The sequence below is a fragment of the Triticum dicoccoides genome, chromosome 3A (assembly GCF_002162155.2).
Source record: "Triticum dicoccoides isolate Atlit2015 ecotype Zavitan chromosome 3A, WEW_v2.0, whole genome shotgun sequence".
Taxonomy (NCBI): domain Eukaryota; kingdom Viridiplantae; phylum Streptophyta; class Magnoliopsida; order Poales; family Poaceae; genus Triticum; species Triticum dicoccoides.
This window is the reverse complement of record NC_041384.1, coordinates 733,832,508-733,846,648: the sequence shown is the minus strand read 5'-3', so window position 1 is coordinate 733,846,648 and position 14,141 is coordinate 733,832,508. Positions and strand designations below refer to the sequence as shown.

At 43.0% G+C, this 14,141-nt stretch overlaps 1 protein-coding gene across 1 annotated transcript; it reads left to right on the top strand.

Moving 5' to 3' along the window:
- The first annotated feature begins 2,539 nt into the window (after positions 1-2,539).
- Positions 2,540-3,735, top strand: LOC119273564 (phosphatidylserine decarboxylase proenzyme 2-like). Its single transcript, XM_037554683.1, has 4 exons — positions 2,540-2,551; positions 3,231-3,317; positions 3,400-3,450; positions 3,567-3,735. The coding sequence occupies exons 2-4, from the start codon at positions 3,258-3,260 to the stop codon at positions 3,708-3,710; spliced, it is 255 nt and encodes an 84-aa protein (XP_037410580.1). The 5' UTR covers positions 2,540-2,551; positions 3,231-3,257; the 3' UTR covers positions 3,711-3,735.
- The last annotated feature ends 10,406 nt before the right edge of the window (positions 3,736-14,141 follow it).

The following is a 14,141-nucleotide window of genomic DNA, read 5'->3' as shown; positions in this document are numbered from 1 at the left end:
ATGGGAAGTAAAAATGCAAGAGTTGATCAAACCCACTACTTAATGGAATCAACGACTTAGATCTATTTTATAGTATTACCTCTCATGTGAAAAGGGGAGGTAAGAGTGAGTATGTTAAAAAAACTCCATAATTAAAAGACAGCAGCACAAGGAAGATGACACTGCAAAGTCATAATATAAAGGAAATCCAGTCTCCCATGTGGATTTAGTCTCCCTCCTATTTATGGATTGTGATGCATCCTACCATTGTTTGTTGTTCCAATGGCTGCAAGTGCCACTTGAACTGAGAGCGGCAATTTGGCTCTTGACCACCAAAGCGCTTGGTATCTAACAGAAAAGAGTTTTTTTTAACATGCTCCCGTTGTCAATTCATTCTCTTTTCTATTACTTTGGGTATTTTTTTTCTTTGGAGGCAGCACGATAATGTGCATATTTGAGAAGGCTTGCTTGTTACTTATGCCTAGTTTTTCCATTCCCTTTGTCTTTTGATACTGCTAAAATTATACTCTTGCTCCTACTTGATAACGGACCAATATCTCTTACTCCAATTCCCCAAGGTAAGCGCACCTCAACCGCCGACGTTCAAAACGCCCGCAACCGTACAGACCGTGCGTCTAGACGCGTTGCCCATGTCTGACTAACCTGGCCTGCCAAAAACCCCTCTCATGCGCCCGCGCGTTCCCTCACGACTATAATTAGCACCGCTTCAGAGCGTCAGTGCCGCAATTATGCCGCCCAGAGTGGACGCAACCTATCACTTGAGCCGACATTGAAGCTGGGCGCCGATGAAGAGCGTCGCCGTGCTTCTTCCAGGTGAATGTCTTGTCTCTCCGCATTCAAACGGCACCAACACGTCCGCCTCCCTTCACTAAACGTACGTGTTTGCCGATGAGCCTACTTCGGCGCCACCCGTCCGTCCATCTGGCACCCACCATTAGCGACCTTGCCGGCTAGCCTGGCCACCACCCACTATTTAACCTCCACATGCCGGTAGCTCACCTGCATCCACCCACCCTCCTCCGCTCTCTATCTCCTCTATGCACCACACCCGCCATTGCCTCCTCGAGCTCCAAAGCCTTGTGGGCCAGCCTTTCCTCTGCACAGAAGGAGGAGATCGCCGCCATTGCGGCCGACTGGCAGGGCGCTAGACGGACGAGCTCATCGGGGCCTGGCGCTGCGGACATGCCAATTGTAGAGACGGGCGGCGATGAGCTAGCGCCACTGTCCGTGCTGGCAATTGTCGACATGAGGATGGGCGAGGCTCGTGCCCACTACATGGACATGGTGCTGGAGGAGCAGGAGGACGTGTTTCGGCAGGCGTAGGCCAACCGGGCCTACATGCTCCACCTCCTCGACAAGCATCCGCGAGCGGAGGAGCTACTCGTTGCCGACATGGCCATCGCGCCGGACATGGACGTGCCCAAGCAGGAGGCGCTGCTCGAGTCCTACCTCTTCGCCCGCGATATTCGCCGCGAGCGCTAGCGCTACCGCCAGTATCAGGCAAATTTAGAGGCCACCTACAAGGAGATGGATGAGTTAGAGGATGAGGTGTTCGGCAAGATGGAGGATGAAGACGAGGTCGCTAGCTTGGCCTCGCCCCGTGGCACGACCATGAAGCCGGCATGCCCGCGAGCGACATCGACAACAAGAAAGAGTAGCTCATGGGAGGTCACCAACACTTGTATCCGATGAAGGCCACCTCCTCCCTTCCTGTTGAGGCCATGCTTGGTGGCCTAAACATCGTCAGCCGACTAGTTGCTTGCCGGCGATGTGGGGATGGATAGCTTCACTTCCTGGCACTTATGGCTGCGGAGGAGGCGCGACATCATTTGTCGGGGGGTCATGGCAGGCCGAAGATGGGGAACGGGCGCCGACGGTCATTTTAGGCTAGGTTAAGAGTCCGGTCTAGTTGAAATATGTCTAAATATAATGAATTTCTTCCGGTTTAAATGAAAAGCATTATGTTTTATTTAAAAATTATTCAAGTATGAACGAATATTGTCCAGTGCTTTCAGATATGCATCAAATTTGTTTATGTTTATTAAAATTATTCCAAAATGTTATTGGACATATGCGGACTGCTTTGGATAGTCGCCTCATGCGCCCGTGTCAGCAGACTGATCCCCCTATCCACAGACAAATAAGGTGTCCGATTTGAGGGTCGGTGTTGGAGATGCCCCAACCTGGTCTTTTGAATTTCTATGTCAAGATGCGACACAATTCAATGATGATATTCTGGTAAACAAAAAAATGCCACTGAAAATTCATGACAAGGTTGGCACAACTTTCCTGTTCTTTCCGATTTTGATGTCAGGGTGCAACACAATTCAATGGCGATCTTTTGCGCAGTGACACAAGGTCAATGTAAACTTACTGAGGTTGGCAAGACATTGAGCATCTCCAAAAGGAACAAAGAGCTACAAAAGTGTCAGTCAAATGATAGAACTTAGGGACTGCAGCGCACCACGTGGTATAATAAAGTACCTATGGTATATATATTGTTAGGCAGAATACCGGGACTCATCTCAGGCACACTTCGGAGTTTGGGAAGGTTTGCCTTTTCTCCCTGTTTTGTTGTATACCATGAGGCAACTGCTTACTGCTATTCCTACCATTGAAGATCTCAGTTAATTTTGCCTCTCCTGTCATGACAAAACTTGCTGATTATAATGCGACTCTCATATGGCCTGTACTCTTTTCTTTGTTCTGGCTGAAAAGCTTTGGCATGGAGAAGGCTGAAGGCACGTCTGATGTTAATAGCGTGACCCTTGCAACTGTGCCTAAATCGCACAGCTGTAAGGACCACACTTACGGAGGTCAACAGTATAATTTGTCAAGATCGTACTACTGTCAATTTAGATTATCTCTGCATGTCAAAAGTACTAATGTCAATGTCTACTGCTTCTTAAAAATGGTCTGTGCTTTCCATTTCCCTTATATGACTTAATGCACTGAGAAGCCTTGAGCATTGCCATATTTAAGCTGAGATCCTCAGAATCAGCAGCTTTACATCTCAAAAATTGCACTACCCAGGCTGCCAGCTTCTCCTTCTCAACTCTGGAGCTAGGCCGTTCAGCCTGGCTTCCGAACAGGGCCTTACTTCCATATGCTTCTCGTTAATTATCAATTCTTATTTGATGCAACAGTCTAGCACCTAGTACAGCCATCCAGTAGCTTTCTGTACTTTGCATAAATTGATCATGCACTTTTTTTAATAACACATGGTTCAGGTGGCATTTGTTGCCATCGGAGCAACTATGGTAGGAAGCATCACATTCGTGAAAAAGGAGGGCGACTACGTCCACAAGGGAGATGAGGTTTCCTTTATACTCTGTCCTTGCGGGTGTTCTGCTGCTTATGCTAGTGTGTTAATTATCTAATTCATCTTCTTTCTCCCAGTTTGGATATTTCTCTTTTGGAGGGAGTACGGTAATCTGCGTGTTTGAGAAGGTTTGTATTCTTTCTCTCTGCTTTTTTCCCTTTTTAGATGCTGATAATCAACTTCGTAAACAATATGTTATCTCTTGCGCCAAGTCCCCAAACTAAAATGTTGTTTACATTGGCAGGATGCGATACAATTCGATGCTGATCTTCTAGCCAACAGCGAAAGATCACTGGAAACTCTTGTCGAGGTTGGCACAACATTGGGCGTCTCCAAACGGAACAGAGGGCTAAAAGTTTCGAAGCTACAGAAGTGTTCAATTGAATGATAGAAGTTAGTGAGTGCAGTGCAGCATGGTACATAACTGTAAAGTTATAGGACATAGCTGTTGGGGAATGTAGTAATTTCAAAAATTTCCTACGCACACGCAAGATCATGGTGATGCATAGCAACGAGAGGGGAGAGTATTGTCCACGTACCCTCGTAGACCGAAAGCGGAAGCGTTAGCACAACGTGGTTGATGTAGTCGTACGTCTTCACGATTCGATCGATCAAGCACCGAACGCGCGGCACCTCCGAGTTCTGCACACGTTCAACTCGATGACGTCCCTCGAACTCCGATCCAACCGAGTGTTGAGGGAGAGGTTTGTCAGCACGACAGGGTGGTGACGATGACGATGTTCTACCGACGCAGTGCTTCGCCTAAGCACCGGTACGATATGATCGAGGTGGATTATGGTGGAGGGGGGCACCGCACACGGCTAAGAGATCAACAGATCAATTGTTGTGTCTTAGGGGTGCCCCCTGCCCCCGTATATAAAGGAGTGGAGGAGGGGGAGGGCCGGCCTCTCTATGGCGCGTCCTAGGGGAGTCCTACTCCCACCTGGAGTAGGATTCCCCCTTTCCTAATAGAACTAGGAGCCCTTCCAAGTAGTAGGAGTAGGAGGGAAGGAAAGGGAAGGGAAAAGGAGAAGGAAGGAAGGGGGCGCCCCCCCCCCCTCCCTAGTCCAGTTTGGACCAGCCCATGGGGAGAGGTGCGGCCACCCTTTGAGGCCTTTCTCTCCTTTCCCATATGGCCCATTAAGGCCCAATACGAATTCCCGTAACTCCCCGGTACTCTCGAAAATACCCGAATCACTCGGAACCTTTCCGATGTCCGAATATAGTCGTCCAATATATCGATCTTTACGTCTCGACCATTTCGAGACTCCTAGTCATGTCCCCGATCTCATCCGGGACACCGAACTCCTTTGGTACATCAAAACACATAAACTCATAATATAACCGTCATCGAACTTTAAGCGTGCGGACCCTACGGGTTCGAGAACTATGTAGACATGACCGAGACACATCTCCGGTCAATAACCAATAGCGTAACCTGGATGTTCATATTGGCTCCTACATATTCTTCGAAGATCTTTATCGGTCAAACCGCATAACAACATACGTTTTCCCTTTGTCATCGGTATGTTACTTGCCCGAGATTCGATCGTCGGTATCTCAATACCTAGTTCAATCTCGTTACCGGCAAGTCTCTTTACTCATTCCGTAATACATCATACCGCAACTAACTCATTAGTTGCAATGCTTGCAAGGCTTATAGTGATGTGCATTACCGAGTGGGCCCAGAGATACCTCTTCGACAATCGGAGTGACAAATCCTAATCTCGAAATACGCCCACCCAACAAGTACCTTCGGAGACACCTGTGGAGCACCTTTATAATCACCCAGTTACGTTGTGACGTTTGGTAGCACACAAAGTGTTCCTCCGGTAAACGGGAGTTGCATAATCTCATAGTCATAGGAACATGTATAAGTCATGAAGAAAGCAATAGCAATAAACTAAACGATCAAGTGCTATGCTAACGGAATGAGTCAAGTCAATCAAATCATTCTCCTAATGATGTGATCCCGTTAATCAAATGACAACTCTTTGTCTATGGCTAGGAAACATAATCATCTTTGATCAACGAGCTAGTTAAGTAGAGGCATACTAGTGACACTCTGTTTGTCTATGTATTCACACATGTATCATGTTTCCGGTTAATACAATTCTAGCATGAATAATAAACATTTATCATGATACAGGGAAATAAATAATAACTTTATTATTGCCTTTAGGGCATATTTCGCTTGCAGTGACCAGTCATGGTGATGCATAGCAACGAGAGGGGAGAGTGTTGTCCACGTACCCTCGTAGACCGAAAGCGGAAGCGTTAGCACAACACGGTTGATGTAGTCGTACATCTTCATGATCCAACCGATCAAGCACCAAATGCACGGCACCTCTGAGTTCTGCACACGTTCAACTCGATGACGTTCTACCGACGTGGGGCTTCGCCTAAGCACCGCTACGATATGATCGAGGTGAATTATGGTGGAGAGGGGCACCGCACACGGCTAAGAGATCAACAGATCAATTGTTGTGTCTTTGGGGTGCCCCCTGCCCCCATATATAAAGGAGTGGAGGAGGGGGAGGGCCGGCCCTCTCTATGGAGCGCCCTAGGAGAGTCCTACTCCCACCTGGAGTAGGATTCCCCCTTTCCTAGTAGAACTAGGAGCCCTTCCAAGTAGTAGGAGTAGGAGGGAAGGGAAGGGAAGGGAAAAGGAGAAGGAAGGAAGGGCCCCCCCCCTCCCTAGTCCAATTCGGACCAGCCCATGGGGAGGGGTGCGGCCACCCTTTGAGGCCTTTCTCTCCTTTCCCGTATGGACCATTAAGGCCCAATACGAATTCCCGTAACTCCCCGGTACTCCCGAAAATACCCGAATCACTCGGAACCTTTCCGATGTCCGAATATAGTCGTCCAATATATTGATCTTTACGTCTCGACCATTTCGAGACTCCTCGTCATGTCCCCGATCTCATACGGGACTCTGAACTCCTTCGGTACATCAAAACACATAAACTCATAATATATCCGTCATCGAACTTTAAGCATGCAGACCCTACGGGTTCAAGAACTATGTACACATGACCGAGACACGTCTCCGGTCAATAACCAATAGCGGAACCTGGATGTTCATATTGGCTCCTACATATTCTACGAAGATCTTTATCGGTCAAACCGCATAACAACATACGTTGTTCCCTTTGTCATCGGTATGTTACTTGCCCGAGATTCGATCATCGGTATCTCAATACCTAGTTCAATCTCGTTACCGGCATGTCTCTTTACTCGTTCCGTAATACATCATCCCGCAACTAACTCATTAGTTGCAATTCTTGCAAGGCTTATAGTGATGTGCATTACCGAGTGGGCCCAGAGATACCTCTCCGACAATCGGAGTGACAAATCCTAATCTCGAAATACGCCAACCCAACAAGTACCTTCGAAGACACCTGTAGAGCACCTTTATTCACCCAGTTACATTGTGACGTTTGGTAGCACACAAAGTGTTCCTCCGGTAAACGGGAGTTGCATAATCTGATAGTCGTAGGAACATGTATAAGTCATGAAGAAAGCAATAGCAATAAACTAAACGATCAAGTGCTATGCTAACGGAATGGGTCAAGTCTATCACATCATTCTCCTAATGATGTGATCCCGTTAATCAAATGACAACTCTTTGTCTATGGCTAGGAAACATAACCATCTTTGATCAACGAGCTAGTCAAGTAGAGGCATACTAGTGACACTTCGTTTGTCTATGTATTCACACATGTATCATGTTTCCGGTTAATACAATTCTAGCATGAATAATAAACATTTATCATGATATAGGGAAATAAATAATAACTTTATTATTGCCTCTGGGGCATATTTCCTTCAATAGCTTGCCTGGACAAGGATCAGTAGAGACCTTTTTTTCATGTCAGACCTATTTCATGAGTTCTTTCGGTAGTTAGCTTTATACTTGGATCTGCTTTGTGCATCATATGTAAGAAGATCCATTTTGTTACCATTGTAAAAAAATCACATTTGATCTATTTTCTAGTCAAATCTGAGCTGCAGCATTCATGTTAATTCATATATGCTGGCAAGCTGGGCTTGCCAACTACTACTGACGTACCAAAATATAAGATGTTTTTGTAGGCTAAACTAGCCTAAAAGAAACGATTTATATTTTGATATGGAGGGAGTAGTTTCGTTTTAGTGTTAACTAATGTCATTACTAAATGGTGTCATTTCCAAATATGTGCAGATCTGCTATGTTTTCTTTGTTGAATTTCTGGGCATAGATTGTGGGATCTTTCCTTGATGTCAAAAGATATCTAACATCAATGTTTGCCCGGTTTGAACGCCCGAGAGCAGAGGTGGTGTTGATCTTGGCTTGTTGTCGTTGTCGAGCATGAGTGTCGCTGGGTTGTGCATTACCAACACATGCTCGCCATCGTACCCGTGTGCGGGTGAACACGGAGAAGGTAGAGAAGGTCGCCCTGTTATTTTGACGGCTGACTAGAACTGACAAACTCAACCTGTCGGGGCAACAAAGTTATGATAAGGCGGATTTTCTCTCCCTTGTCACGTTGCTCTCAAGAACAAGAAGTGAGAGGAAACACAATTCCCCAACATTTGCCGTTGTCTGCCGGTGACCAAGTCCTCGGCTTGCTGAACAGGCCGCGGGAGGTTGGGGAACCTCGGTCCTTCGGTACTGGCATATAGATAGGTTTAAAGCTTATACTTCTAGCAAGGGCGCATTCGTGGCAAGGGCGGTAGCATTGGATTAAGTTTTCCCGAACTCTAGCTCCACCTCATCGCTTTCTTAGTGACAAAGATGAAGAGTTTGTGGGAGGTCTATACTGCCGCTCCATCATGGTGATGGATCTAGGCCCCTTGGTCTATTGGTTTGGCGATAAATCGCGTGGGATTTTTTTCCTCTAGCTTCGTATTTTTCCTAGGGACATTTCCTCCATTGCCTGTGGGAGGCCGGATGGATTTGTAAATGAGCTATTTGGATAGCAGTTGTCTCTGTATCGGGGGCAGTGACAACGTTCTCGAAAGGGCAGTTGATTCAGGGCATGGTGTTTGGCTATGGGCAGGTGGGCCTGCTCCTCTTCTTCAACCAAGTTGAATGGAGTCGACGGATCGGTTCGATAGACATGTGTAAGGTCCTGGCCGATGATCCACAAGGACTCGGTCTAGCCATTCATGGCAAGCTGCTTAATCGGCTCGCAATGCATTATTTCTTCTATGATGGTTGACTGATCCAGATGAGACATGTTGGTACTTTAGTTCCCTCCGTACGGGGCTTTGGCAATAACCGCGGACACCGACATGATACCGAGATGTGGTGTATAGGGATCCCCGGGGATTATCGCTAATTTTATTATTTCTAGGGTCTGTTGGTGGTTGTTCTTGTCACCTTTGTTTTCTAGGATCTATGCGCAGTGACTTTATAAAAAAACAAAATTTAAGCGATTAAGGTTTTTTGGCATAAGTGCTAAGTTAAATGCGAATGAATTTTAGATGCAACAAAAAATCAAGTTTGATTAAGGAATGACACGCTTACCATCTATATATCAATAACATCCGAGGTTTGGATTTTGAACCTATCACGTCCATTTTGTTCACTATTGTCTCTTCCGCATTTGCTACCACTGACATTTAAAGCTCTGTGTGTCAATCACTACAACAGGAACTCCCCTATAGCAACGCTTGTTTCCGTATCTAAAAGTCCATATATGCGTTGTTAGTGTCTTTACCAACGGTTTGGGATGCGTAGCCTTATCCAGTGTTGCTAGCGCATATTACAACGCTTATACTACCGTTGGTAAAAAGGACCGTTGCAAGAATTCAACACATAAGACTGATTCGTGCAACACTATTATATGTTCGTGCTTAATGTACAGAATCAAAATCCCATTGCTTAGAAAAACGCTTCAAGTCTTGGTACATATATAATGTGAAAAATATTAATTTATATATATTGCCAGATGTAATGGTGATAGTTATATATTTCAAGTGAATAAAAAGCAGGAGAGTATACTCACACGAGGAAGAATCATATATTAGATAAAATTGTTGGATTACAACAGCGGATATTACACAAGGAACATCATCCAAATGTGACGCATAATCTAAATATTTTCTTGAGAACAAAACTCAAACCAAAAGCGTCCATCAACATCCCCGCAACTTAATTAAAACTTAACCGAGGAACATCATCCCTACAACTAAACTAAAATTGAAAGCATCCAACATCATCATCATCAACGGGGACATCATCATCATCATCATCATCATCATCATCATCACCACCATCAGTATACTTGCCACGCACCCATATAATCATCCATTTATCTTTTGAATCTACAAACAAAAAAAATGAACTATTAATACACAATGCATTGACATGATTAATGTAGTGATAGATGAAGGATGTTAGTCACATACAAAGGTTGAAGGCCATGCAATCTTTGTTTTTTCTGCATTACCAAGAGTAGCAGTTTTTGTGACTTCGCACCAAATCTTAAGTTTTCGCAAGATCCATATCGACATACAATGCCCAGATTTCATTTGAAAGTTCAGCACCATCAAGTTTAAATTTAGGTTCACAACTTACAACTATAGGAAGAGCTACGTCTCTGTTTTAATTTTCAGGCTCTTCAAGAGTACTTTAGTTCCTGCCTGTTAGAAAAAATCAAAGTCATCATGGGATCAAATTGAAAGAACTCGTAAAGGAATTACAAGAGCTTCATAAATGCTATTATAGTCCCTCCATATGGAAAATGAAAGGAGAATAGTCCTAAGTAAGGCTGCTGAAACTACACGTCAAAATTCTGTTTGTACATCGATCAAACACCAACATATTGGAAACATAACATTATTAAAAAATCAAATAACTTTCTGTGGTAATATAATAGTAATTAGAGAACGTGTAATACATTTTAAAAATCTCACAACTGGTCATTTTATGTCATGGATTCAGAAGAAAAAAAGATACACTATGGGACGATAAATCTGGAAACTCCAAATAAAATATTCCAAGGAATATTTAGAAGGGACCATATATCTATGTTTCTGTAGAAAGATGTGTTTTGGCTCCTGTAACACATAAAAGGAGGGCATTTATTTTGTTTTGGTGATATACAACAAATCCATTGAAATGCTCTATAGATAACACAAAAGAGATGACTGGTTTTCCTTTTAGATAACACAAAAGAAGTGACGGGTTTTTCCTTCTGGTCTATATCATTTTTACACTATATAATGCGAGGCAAACAACCATGCATATGTAAACTATATAATGCAAGTGATAAGAAATTGTCCTATAAATCAAATCTGCAGTCCAGTACGTACGTGTATAAAATAGAACTATATGATCCAATACCTACACAACTGGAGACACGGGATGCAGCTAAAGTGATGATGAGAAGCATATTCAGCCATTATACGTCTACGTTTGGGGCTCTCAGCTTGATTATCCTCTTCATCGCCTGGCCTTTCGCCAGGAAATTTGTAATTATGTGCTCAGTGAGCTTCCTTTTTTTGCTACAGACCTTTTCCTATTATGTGAAAAGGAAGCATAGCGGTTAAGAGGGTACACGCTTTTAACATGAATCAGAAGCATACAGCATGAGTCTTTCCTTTAGTATATATTCCATTATATGAGAATGGAGATACATGTATGCAAGGCCATATTTTGTACTTCACAAGATTAATAGAGACCGAACTTATCTGCTCACAATGTGTGCCTAGTAACTACATGTGTATCAGTGTATGTATAACATATATATGACAACATACAATTTAGTATCATGGATTCAGTCAACGAATTACAAAAATCAGATCTTAATTACATAACAGCTCTTCCTAAGCAAGTTCTAGCTCCATACACCAGATGCATGAACTTTTAAAAATAAGCAACAAATATGTTCTTAATTATTTAGTACATCTATTTAACAAAAGAACGACACTAAAACAAACCAAACAGAAAAAATATGAGGAAAGAGGAACTTAGCATCATTTTTTGATGTCGCGTGTATTTTCAAATAAATACTACTACAGTGCCACCTTGACCTCCTGATGCATATACCTCCAGGTCTTCAACAACACTATCCAGAAATTCCATCTGAACATAGTAGTTTGTGCTTTTAAGATGTGGATCACTGGGTGAGCATAAATTTGAAAGAACAGATCCAAGTAAGCAAACCCGTACCTTTGGCATGTAAGGAACATAGAGAAGTGGACTGAACAAATCGTGTAATGATCCAAAAGGACTTATCCACTTTCCAACAAAACTAGAAGTGGTGCTTGAGTTCTCTGTGCAGAACTACTTCCACGCCTTAGGTGAATTGAATCGCCTAGTTGCTTGTATAGCACCTACAAATTTTAGCCATCCAGTTAATATGTATCTTCAGATGTTTGAAACTAAAGAACGCGCATCATCAGCATCCCACATTACAAACTCTAGGCTGTACTTTCTCATTATATACCAAGTAGAGGTCTGAAACTAAACAAAGCACATCATCAGTATCTCCTAAAACAAAACTCTAGGATGTATGTCTCAGATTTCAGTAGCACAACACAACATAAAAATCCTCAAAAGCAAAAAGCTACTCTCTTCCTGCTCCTTGCATACCCGCGACTAGTCTGCAATAATTTCTATTCTCGGCAACTTCACCAACAATAGCGGCTGCCCATTCAGCTACAAACTGCCTTTGATGTACGCCTTCCCCGCTACACTGGATCGCAGTCTGGTCGGGCATGGAATGTGAGATTGGAAGGACGTCCTCCTCAGCCAAGATGGCTTGCGGCGTCCTTGGAGCAATGAGATTAAAAGAATGCAGAGAAGGGACCAGCAAGAGGCTGCCTGGATTGTTTTACATGGTTGACACCTGAATAGTGGAGAACGATTAGGAGGAGGAGCACCCGAGAAGGACGAACGAGTCTACAGATGTGGATGATGCATTGGTACCCCGAGGGTTTACAGATGTGGAATGAGGGATGCGGTTGTGTGTAATTGTTCATGGCCGTACCTTGGATCCGCTGCTGGTCGCAGGGGAGCGGTGACGCGGGCGCGCGCCGGGATGCAGGGCCACGGGGGTGGTTACGAGGGACGACACGCTGGGGCGGAGGGTCGCAGGGGAGTCGTGCGGGGTGGCGTGCTGGGATGCAGATAGGTCGCAGCCGCGCAAAGGAGTGGCGGCGGCCGGCGTGGAAGGGCTTGAGAGGAATAGGGGAGGCTGGGGGAAAGGGACCGACCTAAGATTAATCGTGAAAGCCAACTTGGGCTGGGCTAGACAAAAGGCTGTGTTAGTGCATTGGGCTTTACTTCTGTAGCAACAACGCAAATGCTACAATACTTTATATCCGTATCTAACCCAAGTTTTGCAACGTGTAGTCAAAACATTGTAGGATATATGTTGCTCTATAGGGGGTATCCTTGTAGTGAATCTACTATTGTAGTGACAAGTTCAACAGTTGTCGCTGATACTTTTGGTTTATCAAAAGTGAAGACTATATACTTATAACACAAACAAGTAAAAATATTTTTTGATATAAATAGTTGATTTATTGACTTTAACTTCATCGTTCTTAACTTATTGTTAATTGTTTTATACTCAACATTTTTACTTGGTCGTTAGTCATCTTGTCACTAAATAAATATATTTTTACTAATGTTTTTTTATGTATATTATCTTTTTGAGGCATAGCTAAGGGATCATTAATGCAATCACATCCATGTATGTTGAGGTTATATGTTTTTCACACAATTATAATATTTATAATTACGGTAATATGATACTAGTGGATACTACATTTTTTGTAAAAATATGTTTTGGCTATCAACTATGTCATGCGATTTCTAAAAAACCTTTATTAAATAGATTTCACCCTAAATATTAACAAACCATATCTATCACAATATTCCACAAATTATTATATGCTGCTTAACATATTGGGGTGTGTTTATATTTATCCTTGTCCATAGGATCCATAAATTTCAACAATTTTGACACAATGCATTAAAATAACCAATAACCAGATAAAGGTAGAGAATTCTAGAGTGTATTAGATGTCAACAAGTGGTATGTCGTCAAATCTGCTGAAACCATCGCTCCTTGGCAACACTTGTGTTGGAGGGTTTAATTATGTAACTCAAACTCTTTTCTCTCAGTTTGGGTATTTCCTCTTTGGAGGGAGCATTCTAATGTTTATCTTGGAGAAGTCTTGCTTGTTACTTATGCCTAGTTTTCCTTGGGAATTTTTTCTAAGGATTAAAGTTTTCCTTGGGGATTTTCTCGGAATTTTGGAGGTTTAGAATCCTTGGGAATTTTTTCTATATTAGTTTGTATTCATATGATTGAATCCCATATTTTTTTTCTAAGGATTACTTTGTACAACGTTTCATAGGAATTTTATTATCCACTCAAATCACTTTGAAGGAATCCTTTGTTTTTTTTGGTGACGCGATCAAACAAATCAAAATCTTGTAGGATTGAGGCAAGCTTGACATTCCAATCCTATGTTTTTTCCTATTCTCAAGTTTGTAGATTCTTGTGAAGCAAAGAGGCCCTTAGTAGTGTATTCACGTAGTGTTGCTTTTTTAAATCTTAGATACATTTCCAGTGTTGTTTCTGTAGTTAGCCTTCATAATAGTTCGATCTAGTTTGTGCATCACGTAATGAAGTCCAATTTGTTATTGGAAACCATTGTGACAAACCACATTCTTATAGTGATTCTGGTGTTAGATTTGAGCAATCAATTTTGTTGTGCAAAATATCTACTTAACCATCAATCAATCCCCAATCAAGGAAAAAAATTGCCGGCCATTCCTTTTTTGGCTTTGTCCATGTCATGTTCAAGTTTTTTT

Coding starts and splice junctions, on each gene's coding strand:
- LOC119273564 (XM_037554683.1), top strand. CDS start 3,258: ATGGTAGGAAGCATCACATTCGTGAAAAAGGAGGGCGACTACGTCCAC. Junction 3,318..3,399: donor ACGTCCACAAGGGAGATGAG/GTTTCCTTTATA, acceptor TCTTTCTCCCAG/TTTGGATATTTCTCTTTTGG. Junction 3,451..3,566: donor TAATCTGCGTGTTTGAGAAG/GTTTGTATTCTT, acceptor TTACATTGGCAG/GATGCGATACAATTCGATGC.